The sequence below is a fragment of the Watersipora subatra genome, chromosome 3 (assembly GCF_963576615.1).
Source record: "Watersipora subatra chromosome 3, tzWatSuba1.1, whole genome shotgun sequence".
NCBI lineage: Eukaryota > Metazoa > Bryozoa > Gymnolaemata > Cheilostomatida > Watersiporidae > Watersipora > Watersipora subatra.
The window spans coordinates 43382788-43409118 of NC_088710.1; the positions used below are offsets into that span (position 1 = coordinate 43382788).

The following is a 26331-nucleotide window of genomic DNA, read 5'->3' on the forward strand; positions in this document are numbered from 1 at the left end:
GTGATTCAGTGCTGAAATACTTGTTTTTTTTAATGGTCCCTGACCTAATTTTGTTTATGGATGATGTTTTAAATAATTTTACAGTTTACATTTTTTATTTTACGTGCAATTATTTTATTTTATTGGGTTTCCCGAACAGCGTCACTGCCAATTCTTTTCCGGCGATAGTGCCATTGCCTAATTTATCAGTCATACATGTAGAGAAAGCACCTTATTAAAATGCGTATTGAGAAGTGCTTTTTCTGTTCATCGAACGTGTATCCTGGTCATGGCGTTGAATTCGTACGTAATGACTGCAAGGTATGTTTAGCTCTCGTCGTAATAACCATCCCAGAGTACCTTCTTTTCTGGTCGCGTTGCTTATGAGCAGCAGTAGCTTTTACGTTATGTGTTTGTCTTCGTACGTTTATTTGTACTAGCAGATTATCAACTTTGCTGTTGTTAGCGTCTTCGTTTTATACAATTGCTCTGGGTGAGCAGACAAAATCAGGGTGTTGAGTGCAATACGTTGATGTATTTGTACACAAACTTTCGAAGCTGCTAAGCGAGACTGCTATGAAGTAGTCACTGTGGATAGAATGAGGAATTTTTAATTGCACGTTTCAACTGCAAACTAAAAGTAAGAACACAGACTAAGAAATTAAAAACATTAGTAGTATGTTAACTATGTGTATACACTCAACTGACAAAATGCGATTTAACATTTGCTTCTAGTGTTAAAGATTGACTTGCAACAAAAGTCACATTACAGCTATTTGATATCAAAAGATTCACCATGTCTTGCTCTGTTGTGTTGTAGGTGCCAAATATGTGGAAATGTGATTACAAACTCTTAAAAGCTCAAAAACGAAAAGCCGCCGTTAATTGGAATCTGTTTATTTATCTGACGTAGTCATTACAGTTTGGTTATTGTCTTGTCACGTGATGTTCTTGCATAAATTGAAATGCCAATAAAAAGCTCAATATTAAACTTATTGTAGCACTAGTTTATGACAAACACTTCGGGTTTTACCCAAGACCCCCGGCTTGATCTACTCGTCAAGTCGTAATCTGATCATGTGACCCAATACTTCGCAAATAATTTTACAGCACTTTTCGATTATCACAGGTGACCAACAGGCTCGTCATGATTATCAGACAATGAGATGTACTCCTTCGAGTTAAGGTTAAAAAATTACATGAATTGTTACGGCAAGTTATAAGATATCAGTGCTAAAAATGACAGTATTACAATGACGATAAAATAAACGCGTACGAACAATAAACATGATTTTATTGAATGCGTGAAGTATATTTGTGAAAATATTTCGACGAATGAGGTTGCTTGAACGTGTAAACAGAAGCCATCTCCTACAGCTACGTCACATTTGAGCTGTTCTGGAAAGAGAATCCAAACTACGGCGGTCTCGTGTAGCTGAGATTAACTGTCCGTTTTTATCTTTTAAGAGCTTGTAATCACATTTAATTACAAGCTTTTAAAAGCTAGCAAATGAACAGTTAATCGCAGCCACACGACATCGCCGTAATTTGGATTCTCTTTCAAAAACGGCTCAATTGTGATGTAGTTGGGGGAGATGGTTTCTGTTTACACCTTCATACAACCTTTTTCGTCGAAATATTTTCACAAATATACTTCACACATTCAATAAAACCATGTCTATTGTTCTTACGCATCTGTTTTATCGTCATTGTAATGCTGTCACTTTTAGCACTGATATCTTATAACTTACCTTAAAAATTCATTTACCCTTCAGGATGAATTTATTCGCGAAGCTAAATTTCGCGAAAGTTGCCATTTCATGCATATTCGCAAATTAATTTATTCGTGGCTGAAGACTATCACTCTCTATGAAGAGTTGACTCTATTGCATCTACAATAGAGTTAACCCTACGCATGCGCACATTGCGTGTTTCGGTTTCTATTTAGCTTACAACTACGGGTCGATTGTGCTAAGCTATAAATTTTTTTCTGCATTTAGAGGTTTTCACGAATATTCATAGATTTGGAGGCGTTTGATGAACCAACAACTGGTGGTAAGTAATGAGTTTTTTTTCAAAACCATTTGCTAAATTAGATGAATTTTACTTTAGTTTTTCGGTAAAACAATGTTTATTTTTTCCATCCCTACCGCTTCATTATTTGTTTTAGTGTGAGAGAGAGATTTTTCATAATACACGGAGGCACCATGACTGCAAGGGTGGTAGATGTCATTCTTAGAAGATCACCGATCATTCAGGGAAGTCTTGAAATTAGGTAGAAGTGATCGCAGCTGCTAACGAGAAAAATATATCTGTTTTAAAAAAGGAACAAAAGCGCCTTTACGAGCACAAATTTTTGGCCAACCGGCAGAACTTTGCAATAGCAAGCCACGAGTAGAGTTCTGATGATAACTTCTTTGCCAGCCATGTAGTAGCGAGAGAATCGCCTTTAACATCTACCGAAGACAGTGACAGCGATATAGAGCTGCTATTACCAAAATAACTAGTCAGAGAGCACCATTACATGCTAGTATTCACTTATCAAGAGTACCAGTTTAATTTTATTGCTAGACAACCGCCATTTGGACTAAACTGTTTATATTTACTCCATTAATCGTTTGTAAAATATTATTTGTATTTAAAACATTTTATTTGTACACTCAAGTTTGTAATAAATTATAATATATCTATACATGAAATATAATATAATCATGTTTGCTGCAGCGATATCAAGGAGTTGTTGTTGATGAAGGGGTCTAGGCTGACTGGTTGCTTCTCTGCCAATATTCCTGCCTTGATGAATATTACTACTTATCTCTAGTTCTCGTAATCGGAATATGTTATATTTCATTCTCAATCTGCAGTAAACACAACAACGAAAAAATATTAAAAAGTGTTAAGGAAGTACAAAAACAATAGCTGAAGTATTTAATGAGAGCGATCAGTTTTTAAACAAAAGAATTAACTAACGCAGTTAATTATCGAAAAACGTATCTGCATTGCACATCAAATACATACCATAATGTCCAGATCAGAATCATTATCATCTTCAACTACGGTATTAGAGATTGATGGAGTTGATTTCAATGTCAAAAACTAGGAGAGATTTTTGCGATGACGAAGCCATGCCGAATAACTTGTGAAAACCTTGAATAACTTTGTAAAGAAGTTCGATGCAAAGGCAATAAAACTCGAAGCCCCGGTGATGATTTTAAAGAAGTTTTGGAACTCGGCTACATTTAGTATTTCTGCCTAGCGGCTATTTTTGCGATGACGCCATTCTGCATATCTTGTGACAACCTTGAATAATTTTGTAAAGAAATGTGATGCATTAGCAATGGGGTTAACTCAAAACCCCAGCAATGATTTTAAAAAGGTTTTGGAACTCAACTATGTTCAGTATTCATGCCTAGTGGCTAGTTTTTAATTTTGAGGCAGTAGTTATTCTCTCTTGTGATTAAAAATAGAATTAATTTTTCGCGGAGTTCAATAATTCGTGGTATTGACTGTTCGCGAAATCGCGAATTTTTATAACCATCGAATATTTTCATCCTGTAGGGTAATTTTTTAACCTTAGCTCGAAGAAGCACATATCATTGTCTGATAATCTTGATGAGCCTGTTGGTCACCTGTGATAGTCGAAATGTGCTGCAGAGGTTATTTGCGGAGTATTGGGTCACATGATCAGATTACGAATTGACGATTAGATCAAGCCGAAACAAAATTGTAAAGTAACGAGCATCCATATTTGATACGGAGTCTTCGGTAAAACCCGAAATGTTTGTCAATTCACGTGAGAACATCACGTCACAATACAATAACCAAATGTAATGAATACGTCAGAGAAATAAACAGATTCCAATCTACGGCGGCTTTTCGTTTTTGAGCTTTTAAGAGCTTGTAATCACATTTCTACATATTTGGCACCTACAACACAACAGAGTAAGACATGGTGAATCTTTTAATACCAAATAACTGTAATGTGAATTTTATTGCAAGTCAAGCTGCATCTATACCAAAGAGTGAAATCGAAAGTATTGCCCACTTGACAGCTATGAGTTTCTAGCAGGAAATCACCTGTCAGAGGTTATTACTGCAGATGATTGTAAATAAAACTGATGTGAATTATTGTAAATAAAGATGATGCAACTTATTTAGAAGCATGCAAATTTTTATTGTTTTAAAACAACAAGAAACAACGTTGTTTTTTATATCTATCCAAAGAGCCTCACTTGAAGCATCATTATTAATGGTATGATATGAAACTGTGACCACTTTATACAGTAGTAACTTCTTCATGACTGGATATATGACAAAACGAATTATATGTATGTCTCACTGGGTTTGCCTTTTGTGTGATGGGTTGTAACAGTTGAAATGCTGATTACTAGGAACTCTAGGAAGTGCTGAGTGGGCAATAGTTGGCGTGTGTCTGCAGAAGTGTGTCATTTTTGAAATCTTCGATAGTTTTGGAGGAGAGTGAAAAATTTTTTTAATAATAACCCTTTCACTGCTAGCCATGTACAAATTTGGTTATCAGCCTAGTGCCAACCATTTTACCAAAAATTGCCGATATTGTTCCATGATATGTATACAGTAATTTTTCACATTCAATATCTAGAACATTTTTGTTATATATTTTATTTTGCCAACATTTTAACCAACATCGCTATGCAAAAATTCAATGGATCTATTCTTTGTGCGATGGTAAAGCTATGTGAAGCTACGATCGATGTGAAGCTATAACGATCCTCTACAATGTTCCTTACTCTTACAGAACTATTACTTTCACCACTATCGGAGACAGTGCTGCTACTTCAATTTTCTGTATAATCACGAAAATCTGAATTGGCTATAATGTCATCAACATAACTAATTACCTGTTTTCTGACTCACGCGGTACTTAACGAACTTACACAAAAAATGTTCGTTTTTAGGTTGGAAATTCTCAAACAAAAGTTTAAAATTGCTTCGTTGTTTTAGGCTAATTTTATAGATAAATCTTCGGACAGCACTGTCAATTTCATAAAAGTCTTAAAGACCGTGGGTTATGTTGTCAACGAATAATAAAACTAAGTTACAACGCAATTGCTGGAAAAATCGTAAAATGCGTCTATGGCAGTCGACCCTAGAAAATGCATAAATGCGGTTACAGCAGCGAAAGGGTTAAACTGACGATTTGTGTACTAATGCAACTGGTAGCCAGTACGGGGAAAGCTTCATTTAGAGTACAAGTTTTTTGAGCTAGCATTGCTATTTATCAGACTTTTATTCTCTTCTAAACTACGCTGCCCCTTCAGGATAGGATTACCCTGTTATGCGATTTTTTCACCTCGCAAAGTGAAACATGGTGATATGGCTTCACCATACGAATCATATTTTACCATACGAATTCATCAAAGTTTCGCCTGAGTTCAATTTTGGCAGTCAGTGTGTTTATTATGTATGCCGAAATAACAAAGACGCCGAAATGCTGTTCATCGAAAACATTATCACAGCCCTGAAAGAGGCACGATGACCGATTTCTGTTAGTTCAGCATTTTTTGTGAGTAAAAATATAATATTTGCCCTTTAAAACCGGTAGCGAAGTTAGAGTTGTGTTCCCTTCAAACAAAAGGTCAGTAGTCAGACAACTTCTCTTAATCTGCTAACAAAAATTCACTTCGTTATGTATCAAACAGAACATTTTCAAGAACCGCATCGCTTGAGCTTTTCTGACAAATTAGGTTGAAAAAGTTTTTAATCAGTTTAGTTAAAAGTTATAGTAAAAACGAAGCCAGAAACTGTTATGTGATAAAACTTTAGCGATTAAAAGTTAAAAATTCAGTAAAATAGTTATAATAACATACTAAAACTTAGCTTCAAGTGTTTGTTTAGTAAGCTAAACTTACTTAAAGTGAACTCAAAGTTAATGGTGTATGTAATGTACGTCTGTCTTGAAGGTAAGAACTCCCTACGGTACGTACTGCACATTGCAATGTTACATTTTAGTGTAGATCATAATCAATAAATACACTAAATATACTAAAGTTACTGTAGGTAACTATAGTTATTAAGGTTAGCATATTACTTGGTTACTAATTTTTAATATGTATAGCGCTTGTATAAAATTTTTGTGATTTTCACCAGGGGATGTTTGCATTATATCGTTACTATGGTTTCTATGCCCCTTCATACGATTGTTTCATCATATGATGCCAACCCTAGAACGAATTAAATTCGTATCCTGAGGGTGCACTGTACATGTAACTCACTAGCCAAGTATTGGTGACATTATGCTGTGAGGTATTTTACTGTAAGCTATCCATCCATTATTTGTCATGAAGCCAGCAGCTACAGAAACAAGATTGATTGTACAAGCTTTGTATTGTATAATATGATAAAGATGTTTGTAAAGTGTCTCTGTAAATGCATCACAACAATGTGACCATGTAGCTTGAGGTAAAACAGATGCTAGATGATGGGGAGATATGCGAATTAGTGAATCAAGAGATTACCATCAGCCAATGTGGAAAATAGACAGAATTTCTAAGTCTTGGTCGCTGCCCGACACCAAAAGTTGATTCAATTGTTGTAACAGAACTTAGAAATATACACTGTCAAAAAAAAGATCTCCTGGGAGAAAGTTGGCTTGACAATAGCCAAAAATTAGTTGTAGCTTAGCAGAGCAAAATATATCGCGCTTGGATTTTTTCAGTAACAAAAGGTTTTATAAATTAAAAATTGCGACATCAATTTTAGGCAATACTCATCTATATTCTGGTTTATAGGTGGCAGCACATGCTGCCTAAACAATCTGATGGCTAAACAATTCTAAACAATTTTCATTACAATGTTTTTGTTCACTTTGCAGTTTGAATTTTATTCGCATTGGCAATACAATGTCTGAAGAAGTTATACAATACAGCTTATGGTTATTTGTTTTTCATGTTGTTACTTTTTAAAAACGGAAAAATAACAGAATTATTCCACCTTCCACAAGATGCTTGAGCAAAATGTTTAGAACAAGTGACAATGTGCAGGCTGTAGTGTCAGAAGTATTGGTGACAGACAGCAGCCATGTCCATGGTTTAATTTGACGAGGCTGTGCTGCGAAGACTGACACAGTTGCAAGCTTCTTGCTCTCATATCAAGTGTTGCCTTCCGTTGCTTGTTCTAGATATTTAGATTCTGTCGGGGAAAGTGTCACAAAGCATTTAAGCGTAAGAAAAACCCCAGGAAAACCCGGTGGACAAAAGCATACAGGAAAACAAATGGCAAAGAACTTACAGTGGACCCAGCTTTTGAATTTGAGAAACACAGACATGTCCCTGTCAAGTATGACCGAGAAATGTGGACGAAAACGGGTAAAAATAATTTTTTCAAATTGTAAATTCAAATTCAAGTATTTTAAGTAGTTACCTAACTGTATACAGTTAGGTACCTAACTGTATACAGTTAGGTAAAGAGCGTTTTAGCTGTACAAAGGTACAGTTAAAATACCAAGCTTAAAAGCATAGTACATTTGAAAATGCTTTAGTAAGCAACCGTTACAAGTATATAGCAGTAGAAATTAGTTTAAAATTGTTCAGGAAAAGGCAACTCTAAAAAGCTTATACAAGCGTGTTATGTGTGTGCATGCATTTGAATTGGTGAGCATTTTGAAAGATAGATTATTACGCATTTTACCGTGTTTTATTAGGGGTAACATTTTTGCAAAAATTCTTTTTGCAATTACATACTAGGTTTGTGTTAAAATGTAATACAGTGGAAAATATATTTTTGCAAAAAATAATTTTGAAACAATTTTATTGGTGGCTGCCAGTGAGTGGATGACGACTCATTCCTTTCTGTCACAAGTTATTCATATTTTTAAGTGAATAAACAGGTACATTACTCCATTTACAGGCATAACTGTAGTTATTAGCATACAGTTTATGTCACACAACCCAACAATCCTAAATTTTACTTGTTCAGCGTTTTCATTAAAACTGGGATATCTCGGTATTTTTCAAGTTGAGTAGCTATTTGATTATTTTTCAATTTCAAGTCGAACATTGTTTACAATTACCAAACTTGAATTACTATAGTCAGCTATTAACAATGTTCAATATACAGTCAACCCCTTATCAACCTAAATCACTATAGTCAGCTATTAACAGTGTTCAATATACAGTCAACCCCTTATCAACCTAAATCACTATAGTCAGCTATTAACAGTGTTCAATATACAGTCAACCCCTTATCAACCTAAATCACTATAGTCAGCTATTAACAATGTTCAATATACAGTCAACCCCTTATCAACCTAAATTACTATAGTCAGCTATTAACAGTGTTCAATATACAGTCAACCCCTTATCAGCCTAAATTACTATAGTCAGCTATTAACAGTGTTCAATATACAGTCAACCCCTTATCAACCTAAATCACTATAGTCAGCTATTAACAGTGTTCAATATACAGTCAACCCCTTATCAACCTAAATCACTATAGTCAGCTATTAACAGTGTTCAATATACAGTCAACCCCTTATCAACCTAAATTACTATAGTCAGCTATTAACAGTGTTCAATATGCAGTCAGCCCCTTATCAACCTAAATCACTATAGTCAGCTATTAACAGTGTTCAATATACAGTCAACCCCTTATCAACCTAAATCACTATAGTCAGCTATTAACAGTGTTCAATATACAGTCAACCCCTTATCAACCTAAATTACTATAGTCAGCTATTAACAGTGTTCAATATACAGTCAACCCCTTATCAACCTAAATCACTATAGTCAGCTATTAACATTGTTCAATATACAGTCAGCCCCTTATCAACCTAAATCACTATAGTCAGCTATTAACAATGTTCAATATACAGTCAACCCCTTATCAACCTAAATCACTATAGTCAGCTATTAACATTGTTCAATATACAGTCAACCCCTTATCAACCTAAATCACTATAGTCAGCTATTAACAGTGTTCAATATACAGTCAACCCCTTATCAACCTAAATCACTATAGTCAGCTATTAACAGTGTTCAATATACAGTCAACCCCTTATCAACCTAAATCACTATAGTCAGCTATTAACAGTGTTCAATATACAGTCAACCCCTTATCAACCTAAATCACTATAGTCAGCTATTAACAGTGTTCAATATACAGTCAACCCCTTATCAACCTAAATCACTATAGTCAGCTATTAACAGTGTTCAATATACAGTCAACCCCTTATCAACCTAAATTACTATAGTCAGCTATTAACAGTGTTCAATATACAGTCAACCCCTTATCAACCTAAATCACTATAGTCAGCTATTAACATTGTTCAATATACAGTCAACCCCTTATCAACCTAAATCACTATAGTCAGCTATTAACATTGTTCAATATACAGTCAACCCCTTATCAACCTAAATCACTATAGTCAGCTATTAACAGTGTTCAATATACAGTCAGCCCCTTATCAACCTAAATTACTATAGTCAGCTATTAACAGTGTTCAATATACAGTCAACCCCTTATCAACCTAAATCACTATAGTCAGCTATTAACATTGTTCAATATACAGTCAACCCCTTATCAACCTAAATCACTATAGTCAGCTATTAACAGTGTTCAATATACAGTCAACCCCTTATCAACCTAAATCACTATAGTCAGCTATTAACAGTGTTCAATATACAGTCAACCCCTTATCAACCTAAATCACTATAGTCAGCTATTAACAGTGTTCAATATACAGTCAGCCCCTTATCAACCTAAATCACTATAGTCAGCTATTAACAGTGTTCAATATACAGTCAACCCCTTATCAACCTAAATCACTATAGTCAGCTATTAACAATGTTCAATATACAGTCAACCCCTTATCAACCTAAATCACTATAGTCAGCTATTAACAATGTTCAATATACAGTCAACCCCTTATCAACCTAAATCACTATAGTCAGCTATTAACAATGTTCAATATACAGTCAACCCCTTATCAACCTAAATCACTATAGTCAGCTATTAACAGTGTTCAATATACAGTCAGCCCCTTATCAACCTAAATTACTATAGTCAGCTATTAACAGTGTTCAATATACAGTCAACCCCTTATCAACCTAAATTACTATAGTCAGCTATTAACAGTGTTCAATATACAGTCAACCCCTTATCAACCTAAATCACTATAGTCAGCTATTAACAGTGTTCAATATACAGTCAACCCCTTATCAACCTAAATCACTATAGTCAGCTATTAACAGTGTTCAATATACAGTCAACCCCTTATCAACCTAAATTACTATAGTCAGCTATTAACAGTGTTCAATATACAGTCAACCCCTTATCAACCTAAATCACTATAGTCAGCTATTAACAGTGTTCAATATACAGTCAACCCCTTATCAACCTAAATTACTATAGTCAGCTATTAACATTGTTCAATATACAGTCAACCCCTTATCAACCTAAATTACTATAGTCAGCTATTAACAGTGTTCAATATACAGTCAACCCCTTATCAACCTAAATCACTATAGTCAGCTATTAACATTGTTCAATATACAGTCAACCCCTTATCAACCTAAATCACTATAGTCAGCTATTAACAGTGTTCAATATACAGTCAACCCCTTATCAACCTAAATTACTATAGTCAGCTATTAACATTGTTCAATATACAGTCAACCCCTTATCAACCTAAATTACTATAGTCAGCTATTAACAGTGTTCAATATACAGTCAACCCCTTATCAACCTAAATCACTATAGTCAGCTATTAACATTGTTCAATATACAGTCAACCCCTTATCAACCTAAATCACTATAGTCAGCTATTAACAGTGTTCAATATACAGTCAACCCCTTATCAACCTAAATTACTATAGTCAGCTATTAACAGTGTTCAATATACAGTCAACCCCTTATCAACCTAAATCACTATAGTCAGCTATTAACATTGTTCAATATACAGTCAACCCCTTATCAACCTAAATCACTATAGTCAGCTATTAACAGTGTTCAATATACAGTCAGCCCCTTATCAACCTAAATTACTATAGTCAGCTATTAACAGTGTTCAATATACAGTCAACCCCTTATCAACCTAAGTTACTATAGTCAGCTATTAACAGTGTTCAATATACAGTCAACCCCTTATCAACCTAAATCACTATAGTCAGCTATTAACAGTGTTCAATATACAGTCAACCCCTTATCAACCTAAATTACTATAGTCAGCTATTAACAGTGTTCAATATACAGTCAACCCCTTATCAACCTAAATTACTATAGTCAGCTATTAACAGTGTTCAATATACAGTCAACCCCTTATCAACCTAAATCACTATAGTCAGCTATTAACATTGTTCAATATACAGTCAACCCCTTATCAACCTAAATCACTATAGTCAGCTATTAACAGTGTTCAATATACAGTCAACCCCTTATCAACCTAAATCACTATAGTCAGCTATTAACAGTGTTCAATATACAGTCAACCCCTTATCAACCTAAATCACTATAGTCAGCTATTAACATTGTTCAATATACAGTCAACCCCTTATCAACCTAAATCACTATAGTCAGCTATTAACAGTGTTCAATATACAGTCAACCCCTTATCAACCTAAATTTTCTTTGTGGCATATAATCACAATTATTCAATGCCCTTGTCCATATTGCAAACCTCTTATGTAACTATCATACAATTAATAATCATTTTGAAAAATCTTAAATTTAATTACAGTTTACTGCTAGAACTCTAAAAATGCTGAGTTTGCTCTGTTTTGCTGCTGAGAAAGCACGACAGCACTTGAACTCTGTTACTGTGATGTGCAAACTGTAGTGTGTCGAGGTGGGTAGACCCACAGTTCACTTATTGGCATCAAACTTCGTGTCATGTTTGAGTGAAAACATTTTCAAGCTTTTAAAAATAATGCAAAAAAGTTTTCTTGCAGTCAAAGAAGATCACAGATGGGCAAATTAAATTAGTTCTAGCTAATAATGTCAAGTCAAAAGTAGGGTCATGGATCAAGGTTTCATTTACAATGGCTGCAACTTTTTATGGCATTAATTATAATGTATGGAAGATTTTTTATCATACTTTTGTCTTTTTGTTTTAAGTGAGAATTGCTCAAGTTATTTTATTATTGCTTGTCTGTCGGCCGCGACAGAAATTACAACATGCGGGACAAAATACCAACCAGATATCATTTATGGCAGTTGAAAAATCTGAATTTTTTCATTTCCATTAGCAAAAGGAGCCATTCTGCCAAAGATAAACTTTCGTCACGAATAGTTATTTTGCATCATTGAGGATTATGCAATGGTAATCACTCTGGCACATGTTTACGCAGTTTTGTACTTGCTATATACTCGGATAACCTAAAAGCTATTGCATAGTAGTAACAGAGATCTCATTATGAATCGACTTTTTTAGTTGGTGCAATGAAGAGAGTGGAAGAGATCAAAGTTAAAAGACAGAACCAGTATATTTTGAACAGGTATGTCAAATATATCAACAAAACCTTACATGTATATATAGCGATTTGTGCGCTCTACCAAATTGGCTGTTGTAAGAGAAGATAATTTCTTGACTGCTCATTTGCTACTCCCATTTTAATAAGTCCTTGTAACTCTTCAAATAAAATACACGCATTGCTTTGCAGACTCAAAGTCGGCAAAAAGCTCCGCAAGGAAGATGACATAAAGATCTACAAAAACCAAATACATCTCATCCAATCACCAGCAGGTAAGAGCTTCATTGCCATCGGATGGACAAGCTGTTATTTTATAGCTGCAAATGATTGTCTGCATGTCTTTTGATGCCACTTACAACCATAATAATTATTGATGCCGTGCCTGACTAGCCAGCTTATATTGCTAGGTATTTGGTTCTTTTGGGATTATGTCAAACATGGTATTTTGATTTCCAGCCACAAAGAAAGGCAAAGCGTTTGTGGAGATTGAGGAGGAGCAATCTGATGGAGAAGAGGAGTTCATGGAAGCAGAGGAAGTTGTGTTATAGCTTCATGTGTAGTTCATGGTCACTGTTGACCACATTCGCTCGCATCAGTTTCTCTTTTCTAATTCAGAAGATGGTTTTATTACTGTTGATTATTTAAAGCCACCATAACATACAGTTAGTGTCAAATATAAATATATATGTAGTTGTTGAAATATTCGGTTTCATAACTAAATATCGTATAAAAATAGTGATGGTTTGGTTACTGCTAGAGCTGGGCATTAATAAGGTCAAAATAAAATCCTTTCTTCTCGAGCAATTGTTCATGAGAGCCAAACTCCACCACTTTTCCATTTTCTAATACTCCAATCTTGTCAGCATTCCTTATTGTCGACAGTCTGTGGGCTATAACAACCGCTGTTCTCCCTCGCATCGCTTCATCCAATGCCTCTTGAACCACCTGCAACACCAAGTAGCAAATGTTAAAGTAGCTTATCTTTTACCTTGTCTAGATCTAAGCTCACCAGGCATGTTCTTGCAGGAGACATGGTCATAGTAAACCAATGTAAACATAAAAATGTGCAAAATTTTAAATAAAAATTTATATCACCAAATATTTAAAGAGATCTTGTTAAAACTGTAAGGGTTAAGGTGGAGGTAATTCGATTGAAAATTAGAGAGGCATTAAAAAGGCAGGCTTTATTGTTGGGTGCTCAACACGGTTTATAAATTATTAACTTGTACATTTTGCTTCCTGTTAATGATACCTTTTCAAAAGTATGACATCCCCGGTCCGGTACAAAGGTTTTTGGCTCACACGTGTTGTAAAGAGGCTGTAAATTGGTTGACCTATCAGCTTGTTTTACTTACCTTTTCACTCTCTGTATCGAGGGCTGATGTCGCCTCATCCAAAAGTAGAATAGCTGGGTTTCTAACAAGAGCTCGGGCGATAGCGATTCTTTGTTTCTGTCCTCCACTTAGCTGAACTCCTTTATTTCCTACATTTGTCTCATAACCCTAAAATTATAAGCAAATCTTTTTATTTTGTACTTTAAAGCGTTGAGCAAAAGCATGGCAAACTAGCCCACATTTTAAAAAATAGGAAAAGTTGCAGATTTTCATCTTGCAACAATTTTTAAATTTGTAAAATATTTTTGTTATTAAATTTGTTATTATTTCTATGCAGTAAGTTTGAGTTCATATAGGCAGAGCAGACAGGTTATCTTGTTATGAATAAAAGTTCATATTTAAGTGTGAAGTACAACAGAAGATGATGCGTTAAGCCGAACATTCTGCTGGGAATTCTGTGCTATGCATTAAGTCAAACTTGAGCAATAGTCTACTAAAGTCAATCTTGTAAGCAGCGATCTGTTGCAATGATCTTGGAGGGATGACAGACAGGCAGCGGTGGCAAAACGGCCATGAGTTTAACTTGTTTTTTTAAATTGGACACGGATCTGCTGAGGCTTTTTTCCCAAAAATTGGAGACCAGCAATAAGAAATTAGTTCAACGAGTCCAAAAATATGGTCATTGGTGAAAATTCGCAATTGTGCTCAGGTAAGGATTGTAGTTAAATTCATTGCCAGTCTCAAACAGCTAGGTAAGGCGAAAACTTGGTTGTGAGTTTCAGCCCTACAGTATTTTCCTACAACATAGCTTTCGTCTGAAATGCCCTGTAGGCCAGTATGTCAAGAAGAGGAAAACCCTGAGGTAAGTGTTGGGATGTTACAGCTATTCAGGGTCACCACGTGTTATACATTAACTGCCATGTTCCTAAATAAGATATGGCACAGCTTGAAGTGGTAAAATTCTAAAATACAAATAATTACATGTATGTACATTATGTGCTGAACTAATAAACAATACACATTGGATCATTTCACTAAAATAGTATATATTGCTTGAGGATATCCTATCAGTTATATCCTATCATATCCAATTCTGCTAGCGTCAACAAAAGCATTTAATTCGGTTGGTCATCGTGTCAACTTTAAGATGACCATATTTAAAAAGTCAAATTCATAGCTAACAGGAAAAATTGTCCAGTCGTAAACATAAGCCATTAAGCTTCCGAAGTACGAGTTTCGTAAAAGGTCAGTTCTTATGGTGCTTGTAGTATCTCCATCTCTAAGATATCACAAGTCCCTCACTCTGCCAGTTGTAGATTTTTTACTAGATCAACTCTGATACATTAAGTTTTTCCGCAACCACAAAACAAACACAGTCAGATGCCATAGAAACGTGCAATTATGACACCAATACATAAACTAACCATTTTAGCCGCTGCAGAGGCTAGCATATCGCACCGAATTTTGTTATAAACTTGTCAAGAATTCTCTTAGTAGAAAAAAGAGATAAAAGATTTATTTTATATGTAGTCTTGTGTGTCATTGCTTACTTCTGACCATACGTCTCTGGAATGATATGTTGAAGCCATAGATTATCTCAAGTTCTGCAAGTTGCACCTGGCATACAACCACTCTAAATTACATATACATGTATTATGGTGAGATATATACTACATCCCAGTTTGTATTCTTGTGTGTCTGTTAGTGTCTATGCAACTGCATTTTCCACAGATCTTGGTCAATTTCTTTCAAACCGTACGCTCACAAGCCCATGCCTTCTGCGGGGTTGTTAAAAATATTTGGTTTCAAACTCCATTTGGTTCCAGAGAACCAGCCTTCTAAACACTCACCTGGTTAAACCCCTAACAGATTTCAAACTCAAAAAACACCTTCACATTCCTTAAGGACAGTGGTCAGTTGGGCAGTGGGCTGCAGGCTATGTGTAGCAATTGGGCAGTGGGCTGCAGGCTATGTGTAGCAATTGGGCAGTGGGCTGCAGGCTATGTGTAGCAATTGGGCAGTGGGCTGCAGGCTATGTGTAGCAATTGGGCAGTGGGCTGCAGGCTATGTGTAGCAATTGGGCAGTGGGCTGCAGGCTATGTGTAGCAATTGGGCAGTGGGCTGCAGGCTATATGTAGCAATTGGGCAGTGGGCTGCAGGCTATGTGTAGCAATTGGGCAGTGGGCTGCAGGCTATGTGTAGCAATTGGGCAGTGGGCTGCAGGCTATGTGTAGCAATTGGGCAGTGGGCTGCAGGCTATGTGATTGAAAAGGAAAAATATCCCAGGCACCCACACTTAATGCTAGTAGTGTATAAAATGTAAATTGAGTTACGTATTAAATAAATTATGCATTACAAAATTAATGTCATTGCATAATAAATTATGTATTAATAGAATACATACTAATTTACAACCTTACCCGAGTTACATCGATTATCTAACAGATATTAGGTAACACATTATATAACCTATATGTAGATGACACCCATATTTGAATATAATGGAAACGTTGTATACTTAGAGGGTAGTTATCATAAAGAGATAGCTTGTGTACCTGAGGTAAAGAAACAATGAACTTGTGAATGTTAGCCTTTGTAGCAGCTTGTATGATCTCAGGCATAGGCACTTCCCTCGTATTGTCACCATATGCAATATTTTCAGCTATTGATGTATCAAACAGAGTTGGCTCTTGGGAAACGAGGCCGAGTTGGTGTCTCAGCCACTGTACATTCAGACTTTTGATGTCCCTTCCATCTATTGTCTGTAAATATTGTATGTTATATCGTAGGTAGCATCCAGTAATGTTTCCCATTAGTTTAGTTTAAAGAGTCCACGGGTATGCTAGTTTATAAAAAAGTATAAATTATATCATACACATTTTGTAATATGTAATGATGCCTTCCTTGTTGAGGAATGAGAAATCATTCTCGTATATTTGATTCGATTAAATGAGCGGTCCTCATTGAACAGATTGTAATTTCCATTGTAATCACTGAAATATCTGAAATTACTTCTGTTTAATATTCGTTCAAGTGGACTCGCAGATTCACCATTAATGAGAGGTGAACTTTAGAATCATTAGTACAATGTCAAAAATGAAGCAGTGCAGTATGGATGTCAAAGCCTTTCATTTTTATGTTAAAAGAGCAGTTGTATTAAACATGCCAGCTTTCACGCAATCACACAATTCTGTTCATGCAAATAATAAGACGACTCCAATGTTGACTAATATGAGGACACTCAGCTTGTTAGACTGTCAATCTAACCAACTGAGCTAAGCGGCCACCTTCTGACACCTTACAATAGCTGTGCCTAATTATTCTCTATGCTTTGTGACAGGAAAAATGAACAAACGGATAGATGACAGCCAATAATAATTTACATATGGTTACGCGCGCGCACACACACATATATATATATATATATATATATATATATATATACATATATACATATATATATATACATATATGCTCCACGTCCTGGAGAGTACAGTGTTATAAAAAACTGGAGTAATGGAACAAGTTGAACGGACTTGTATTTATTGGCTCGATGTTATTACATCTGGAGTCTTTAGAGGTCTGCTTTGTGCTTCAAAACTCTTCAGGTGACTGGTGGGCAGCACAAAACAGAACGGTAGTGACTCCAGAGAAGAACATCAAGGAAATAGCATAAGTACAGTAGACCTATTTTAACAATCTAGTTATTTATACATAAATATATGTCTATATACAGATGTACAGCCGTTCTACTTCAACGAAATTTGGTAATGTACACAATACTACTAATTGTGTACATTACTGTTTAACAAACATGTTTGCATGTTATCTCATAACTTACAACTAAAATCTTATGTCTTCAAAGTTACTGAAGATAAATAATAAAAACTGGTCAGTAAGCATTCAAAATGGCGTAAAGATGAATATCGATGACATAGAACATGGAAAGATATCAACAACAAAATTTGACTTTCTCACCAGGTGCCCAGATGAACTATCATAGAATCTCTCCAGCAAGGAGACACTTGTACTTTTTCCACAGCCACTTGAACCAACAAGGGCCACTGTTTCACCCTTATTTACTGTGAAACTGACACCTTGGAGCACCTGCACGGCTTGTCTTGTTGGGTAGCAGAACTTGACATCCTCAAAGTTTATTTCACCTTCAGCTTTGGGCTAAAATTTTCCACTTTATCATGCAAAGCAGACATGGTAAATATCTTGGAAACATTTCTTTTGAACATTTGGTATTTTTGTTAAGAGTAACGCATTGACTGATGTCTGATAGCATCTAATATAACTTCATTTAAAATGTGCTCAAAAATAACATATAATTTATCTTTATCTTTATTCAAAGCAAAGAATTGAAAGCATGGGCAACACTTCCTGCGTTGCTATGAACTGAGAATGCAGAGTTAATACAAAACAAATCTTACTTTAGTCCTCAACTGTACACTTACGGCTGCATCTAGACCAATTTGATCTTCGCTGTCCCTCATTGTTTGATAATCATAAAATAACTGGACTCTAGCTGAACACACATTTTACGTCTTTGGAAAAAAATATGTTGGTTAGTTAAGCTTTTTTGTTTTTTAGGATTTTTGTATGGCATAGTTTGAAAAACGAACCATGCCATACAGTGTTGACATAATTATTAGCCATAATCTTATTTCCGTTTAAAATGAAACTATTGCTAATAAAGTAATATATAATTATTATGAGTATTGTTTAAGCTTTGAGCAGAACTTTCATGATCTTCTTCTATTGTTTGGACTAGACGCTCCATGAATGTTTTCAAGAAGGTACAGAGTTTGTTCCCGTTACATACTTCAGGTTCTCTGCCAGAGTTATCTCCCTTAACACAAGAGCCATTTAAGACCAGCTACTCTTTCTAACATCCCGTAATGAAGATTGACCCATGGACAAGCAGATTAATAGACAGGAGTGCTAACTGCTACTTCAGAAAAAAGATGACAATGCGTGAGAATGCTTACCGGGATGACTCCTTCAGTAGTCGTCGGGTCGATTGCCGTCACCCTGCTCAATAGCTTTTTTATTTTATATGCAGCAAATTTGGCCCGGTCCATATCGGCTAAGTTTCCAAAGTTCCGGCCGACTGCTTGACTTCCAAATGTCACCAGACCAAACACCCTGCAGCATTTAAACTATGATAAGCGATGAAGAACCCCTACATATGTCAACATAGTGTGAAGCAGCCTCAGCTCTGAGAGTTTTGGTTTACATTCAATGATCTTGTAAAATTTGGATATTTTATCAAACACTTGTAATAGACAACGTTTATTTTTACAGTGAATCTAAACAACTTTGACAGCAAAGATAACCTACATCAGGATAATCTGCAGTTAAGCCTTCTCGCTATATATTTAGTTCTTGTAAATTGCTGCCAATAATTTGGGCTACTAACAGCAAACAACTGTTTTTGTACGGGACCAGTTACCTGGCTTACCCAAATAATTTGCTGCTGGGTACACTGATCTGTATAGAGTAACAAACAGCATTTTATGGTAAGTGTTCTGGAGTAATCATACCTTTGACAATTTCTGAATCAGGAGACTCGCTATTCCTCCATTGTAAGTTATTAAAGTAATAGAAGTTTGAGTTGAAATGCCTAGTATGACCTTTGACCCTGGTAGTTCCTGATGCTTTTAACCAAATTATTTGTGTGCATACACATCAAAATGGTCTCATCAAATACATTTGAAGTGATATATACATGTAATTATGCCATGTTATACCTGATTATCAAGGTTACATGATAATTAGTACATGCTGCAGTGTATACCAGAACAGCTAACAGCACTGAACCAATTTGTATTTAGTTTTATGAAAAATTTTTTTATTCAAGAAGCATACGCGTGTACTGGGTTTGTCATAAATTGATAACCTAAGACTGAGTGGTGATAGGTTGAAGTAAATAGAAGCAATGAATAGATTTAAATGGTTATATATTAACACAATAATCAGATTATAATTCTACAATAAAGTAAAACTTGTCTTTTTCGCTTTTGTTGGTCAAAGTTTTAAATAAAAGTGTTGAAAATGTGTTCCATTGGGCTGTTGAAAGCGTTAAATAGAATTCAAAAATAACTTGAAAACTCTTTACTTCAAATGGCTTGTATATAATATTATATTAGTAATGGTAGTATAAAACACTAAAACTAGTTTTCTAATCAAGTTACGTTTGGTCTCACCAGCCGTCATAATTACTATCATCATAGTAGAAGTAATATAGTCTTTTGCTTTCTGCATTTAGAATTAATCCAATCAACATTGCAGAATTTTGATCAAAGACATGCAAATCGTGAATCAAGGCTTTCTATTTAGATCAATAGTAAATTATACTCTTAGCTATCATTATTTTGACTAGTGCTTTTTCGATGAAAAATTAATTCGTTTGGTACAAACGACAGTCGCAGGCTGGTAAGAACATATTTACATTAGTATTTCTCAAATATTCTCGCTACTCTATGGTATTTTTCAAAATAAACAAGAAAGTAGCATCCATTACCTTAGTATGTGAAAGAATTGTAGAGGCTCACTTCTCCAAGGCAGGCAGTTACAGACTGCTAAATAGCCACCAAAGCCGAAGCACAAAGCATACATGAAGAAAATCATACTCTGGGAAACTCCAAAGGCAATTCCATTCACAAAACATTTCTTGATATTCTCTCTACAGAAGCATAACTCAATAGTAAATCATCCATAAAAGATTGACAGAAGATTAGTGTTACCTACTTACCGTAATAACTTATTTCTATACTACAAGCAATGCTCAAAACACAATCTCTGCCAATGGTGCAATTTTGCTATTGTCTACACACAAGTTCACTTGAGCCTATTCTAGTAGAGTTCACGGCTCATTAGCTGACATGCTGAGTGCTATTGGAATAAGCTTGCGACACTTGTTAGAAGATGTCTAGAGTTATTAGCCCTAGTATCAGGAGAGCACAACTCTTAATTTTACGCTCTGTTTTGTGGTCACTGGACTCACTGCTGGCTGTAGTACCTGTTACTATTAGCGTGAGAAACTACAATCACATGATGAGTGACGTCAGTCTAGTTCTGCTACTAACCTCTGTATTTCTTGTTTTAATTACATTTTTTAATACTGAAAAAATAATTAGTTTTAGAACCGGTTTTTTAAAACTAGTGTCTTTGCGACAAGGAACAACAAATTTATACAGACAAAATGTCTATCTTGGTGTGAGCTTGCAAAGCTTACATTAAGATAAAATACAAATAAAAGGTTTCCTTTTATCGACAATATCAAAGGTGTGTTTGTCTTCCATTCTATTAATAGGGGTAAGTTTTTGTTTAATATTTTAATATATATTTTGCATAACATAATAGTGAAAGACATCGCTTGTATAAATATTTAATTTAATATCATTTAATTCAAGCAGTGCCATGGCTTCTAGTGTTAGCATTCTTGCTACCTGAGCTTCATATATCAAGTTAGAAAAGAAACGACAAAAAACGTACTTGTATCTCAGCTTGAAGTGTTCACAGAGTTTACCAGTAAAATGTCTCTGTCTATTCAGTGATGTCACAGTCCGCATGTTGCTGATGGCTTCCTGCGCCAACTGAAAACCAGAGAAAAAAGAATGAGTGCTTTATGAAGTACTCAATAGGAATTTAAGACCGTAAACTATGAGAAGGCACATCCCGTGCTAGATGAAAGATTGAGCTTGCTGTAACAAGCTATAGCACTGTGTGTGGTCTTATTTCTATTTATTGAAGGATGGCCCAATTCCCGAGGAAAGGGAGGCTGTATAAACACCTTGCAAGTTTTCCTTTGTACGCATTACCGGGCTGCTGTTACATTCCCATTGAGAAGAGCCATGCAAAAAGCATGCTTCGCTGCTGTAGCAGGAAATCAGTTAATTTTGGTAAAATATCTTGCCATATTTTTTATGATTTTCCATAAAAGCATGTATGTAGGCATGCCAATGAGGTCTCTGCGAGTCAGTCCTCATGAAACATTGTGCACTCGACTTGTCAAAACCTACCATAATTTTTCTCCAATTGCAGAGGGTACACAACTTCAACCCAAATGCCATCTACATGCCTCATTCAGGTGTGCAAATAGTGACTATATTGGAATTGCAAACATATTTGTTATCTAAATTTAGAAATCAAGGCATTGACAAATGATAATGCGCTTGCACATGCACACATCTAAACCAGTTATTAACTGAAACTTTTAAAGAAAATATTTCAAGTTGATTCCCACCATCAAACTCTAGAATAAAACTTCTTTGATTACTGACAACTTACGAACTTGTTTTTTACTTGTCATACAAAAAGAATTTGTTTATATCAGAAGTATGTGCTGTATTTATCTTCTTACTAGACTACATGATCTTCTGGCACCATGTTGGGAGTTGAGAGAAATAGAAAGACTAACAAATAAAATGTCAAATGATACACAGATACACAGATACACAGATACACAGATACACAGATACACAGATACACAGATACACAGATACACAGATACACAGATACACAGATACACAGATACACAGATACACAGATACACAGATACACAGATACACAGATACACAGATACACAGATACACAGATACACAGATACACAGATACACAGATACACAGATACACAGATACACAGATACACAGATACACAGATACACAGATACACAGATACACAGATACACAGATACACAGATACAATACATAAATTTGTATAAAATAACACAGACTGGAATGCTTTAGTGAGGCCAGCTTGTGTGTATATGGTTAATTAACAACTTTTGGATGTGAAGGGTGAGAGGGTTTATTGCTTTTTTGTGAGAAATAATTTTTACAGCTCAAAAATTCATCCCTGACCAACATCAGCATACACTAACTTTTATCAATGTAAATTATTTCTATAGCTAGTCTCCGCTAATCGTTTTGATAAAGACATAGAACACACTAACTAGTAATATGTATGAATATATTGCTACAACGTTGAGAAAAAAGGTCATCGACAGTCGGGAAGTCTTTCCTAACAAAAAAACAAAGTGATTCACATTTTCCATCAATATAAAAAATTAAGCAACTTACGTATTTATTGGCCAAATAAAATCCTTAAAGTTAACCAGAAATATGAATAGCAGAAGATGCTATAATATTGAGTAGATTATAAGTTATTTGAACATTTTTGGAAAGATTATTGTAAACACATCAATGGTCACTGCCAGCTTTAAATTGATGGTGACCACAATTACAGCTGCACATTCTTACATATTTGAGCTATTACCGTTGCACAAAACTCCATGGTTTCTTGTTTTGTGATAAAGTTACTATTGCGAACAAAAATAATACTATAACCTTTGATCTTCTTACCTAAACACAGAAAAATGTGAGCATCAAACAATTAGTACCATTGAATTAATTTTATCAGCTTCTTGATATGAAATAAAACCATGGCTTCTAATATTACAAAACACAATTTTGATATTTTGGAAACACTCATTGCTTCTAATTTATGTGTTGAAAGTTTAATTGAATACAATTTAAACTGCTCGTATTTACTGATACTCAACTTAGCTTCACGTTCACTAATACATTGTTAATGAAGCTCTGGGTTGGTCCCAGATTTCAAAAGCATCACACACAAGACTCTAGCGTGCGCATGACAAGACTCTAGCGAACGCATGACAAGACTCTAACGCACGCATGACAAGACTCTAGCATGTGCATGACAAGACTCTAGCGTACGCGTGACAAGACTCTAGCGTACGCATGACAAGACTCTAGCGTACGCGTGACAAGACTCTAGCGTACGCATGACAATACTCTAGCGTGCGCATGACAAGACTCTAGCGTGCGCATGACAAGACTCTAACGCACGCATGACAAGACTCTAGCGTACGCATGACAAGACTCTAACGTACGCATGACAATACTCTAGCGTGCGCATGACAAGACTCTAACGCACGCATGACAAGACTCTAGCGTACGCATGACAAGACTCTAGCGTACACGTGACAAGACTTTTGCGTACGCGTGACACTCTAGCGTATGCGTGACATTCTAATGTACGCGTGACAGTTTAGTGTATGTGTGACACGCTGGCGTACGTCTGACACTCTACCTTCTAGGGTACAGTTTAAACTCGACACTCTACCCAGTACCTCTTATCCCCTACACCAGTAGATGTATACATGTACCTATTTGCTATAATACCAAATGAAGGAGTAATTAGGTATTGACATCCAAGAGTACGTTTGTTAGCCTCATCTATCTACAGAAACTATATGATTACTTAAAGCTCATGTTAGGAACACGAAATATTTACCCTGAATATACAGGAGGGTAAAAGAAGCTGTTATCTTATTGAGCAATTTATCAGTTATCTTCACGCTTTTGGTAGAGTCAATAAACAAATAAATCATATAGACTTTTAGCTCAGGTCATCGACACCATAAATGTGTAGTAATGTCATTCTTTAAAAAGTTTCACACGAATCACAATAGTCTTATGGCTTGTTTTGCTGTTATTTGCCTTTGTCATTGTTCTTATAAAAATAAATTTTCGAGTAGGCTTCTGAGTACATTTATATAAAAATACATCAATACACTAAACTAAGTATACTAAACTTCACGTTCCTATCACCTTACCTTGCCTCCCTGCTCTATACCTGTCTCTATCACCTTACCTTGCCTCTCTACCCTATACCTGTCTCCATAACCTTACCTAGCCTCCCTGCCCTATACCTGTCTCTATCACCTTACCTTGCCTCCCTGCTCTATACCTGTCTCTATCACCTCACCTGCCTCCCTGCCCTAAACCCGCCTTTATCACCTTACTTTGCATCCTTGCCCTATACCTGTCTCTATCACCTTACCTTGCCTCGCTGCACTGTACCTGTCTCTATCACCTTACCTTGCCTCCTTGCTCTATGCTAGCTTTTCCAAGGGCTGAGTAACCCTTGAACAGGTTCTGTTGGAACTTGCCAGCTCCCATCATCACAGGAGCAAAGAGCATGATTGCGAGAGTCAGCTCCCACATGTAGAAGAAGGACACGGTCAGGGCAGCAATGACGGTAGAAAGTGACTGAATGATTATTCCAACTCTCTGTCCTGTAGCCTGTCAGGAAAATGGGAACAAACATTGAAACCCTCCATTCAACTAAACAGGTAAAAATTGTAAATATTTTTAGTTATCTTGGAAAAATCAGAATAAATTTTTCCAGAACGAATAGTGTTGTTTACTATTACTAGTTTTATAGCGAAACGCTTTGATATTGGACAGATACCTTTGATATTGGACAAATGCATTTGAAATAAATACAAAATAATTCCATTCAAATACACCTACAGTTCTTTGAATCAATGTAAACTTAAAAAAGAGAAAAAAGATATAAGACAGTTCAAAAGTTACATTTCAGTAAATATACTTGTTATAAAAGAGAAGACAACTCTGCTTTAACAAAATATTTTGATAGTTTTTAAAGCTTTTACAGAAACATAAGGCGGCAGTGACTATAATAAAAAACTACATGAATTATTCAGAGAAACAGAGAAAATTCAAAATGGGGGCTGGGTTTAATCTACTGCTCACATTTTCTAATTTTGGGCATTTAAATTTCAAAATTTAAATTTCAGATTTTGCAAAGTATTTTTGAAAATGAAAAAGGAATTCGAACATCTTTTTCTTACCCCTTTTACAAGAGACGCATCCGAAGCCACCCTACTGGCAAGTAAACCAATTGCATTCTCTTCCATATCAAAATATGATATCTCTTGTTTGACTATTACTGCAAACGACTGTTGTCGCAGCCGTCTCGTCAGCCTCTCTCCGGATGTGGCAAAGCAGCTCGATTGGATTGCTAGCAGGATTGCATTGACCAGTCCAAATAGTGCACACAAACCAGATATAATTGCAACCTGTGCTTTCTGTTCCTCTGGGTCTGGGAGAGCCAATGCCTGTAATAGCATATTTATTAGCGATGCAATGCCAGATTGCTTCTATAACAGTAAAATAATCCTATTAGCTACCGCGCTCTTCGTAATATATTTATTAGTATATTATACTTGCATGTAATAACAACATGGCTGACTTTTTACATTTTTGATCTCCATTGACTAAGAGAATGGTGCATAACTAATATTCAGCATTATTGGAGTACAAACATCTACTCGTATACTGGTTTTATTTTGGTAAGCCTCTTTGCTATCAGATTCTGCAGTTGAGGTTGAAACATAACGAACTTTCCTATTTTTATAATAACACGTTGAAACGTCTGTAGTTTGCAGCATTTATGAATGTTTCAACAAGAAAGTTTATTGTATATTGCAATGTACTGCGTTACAAATAATATTAAAAATAAAATTATAAAACTGTCCTTTATAGTACAAAAGACTTAAATTGTCTAGCTCGATGATCCGAACATTTTCTGTTTCTGATTGGTCAATACTTTTGACACACAGTTAGTCCGGAAACTTAAAAGAATATCTGCTTTATCTTGAACTAAACAAGAAAAATATTTCTGGGTTTATGCTTCAACAGCTCCTTCCTACAACACATTACCCGTCATTTCT

The 26331-nt window shown here is 35.5% G+C and overlaps 2 protein-coding genes across 2 annotated transcripts in view; one reads left to right on the forward strand and one right to left on the reverse strand.

The window, feature by feature from the left end:
• Positions 1-160: 160 nt before the first annotated feature.
• LOC137390194 (probable ribosome biogenesis protein RLP24) lies at positions 161-13125 on the forward strand. Its single transcript, XM_068076485.1, has 5 exons — positions 161-300; positions 7139-7325; positions 12386-12449; positions 12615-12697; positions 12882-13125. Exons 1-5 carry the CDS (start codon positions 220-222, stop codon positions 12971-12973), a joined length of 507 nt encoding a protein of 168 aa, XP_067932586.1. The 5' UTR covers positions 161-219; the 3' UTR covers positions 12974-13125.
• Positions 13126-13171: 46 nt separating this feature from the next.
• The window catches only part of LOC137390193 (ATP-dependent translocase ABCB1-like), a 44652-nt gene continuing 31492 nt past the window's right edge, over positions 13172-26331 (reverse strand). Inside the window, exons 18-26 of the mRNA XM_068076484.1 lie at positions 25450-25716; positions 24674-24877; positions 21263-21363; positions 20289-20450; positions 18754-18910; positions 17738-17935; positions 16315-16521; positions 13781-13927; positions 13172-13370 (exon numbers count right to left, since the gene is read on the reverse strand). Coding sequence (XP_067932585.1) covers positions 13179-13370; positions 13781-13927; positions 16315-16521; positions 17738-17935; positions 18754-18910; positions 20289-20450; positions 21263-21363; positions 24674-24877; positions 25450-25716 — 1635 coding nt within the window. The 3' untranslated portion in view covers positions 13172-13178. The remainder of the gene's footprint in view (positions 13371-13780; positions 13928-16314; positions 16522-17737; positions 17936-18753; positions 18911-20288; positions 20451-21262; positions 21364-24673; positions 24878-25449; positions 25717-26331) is intronic.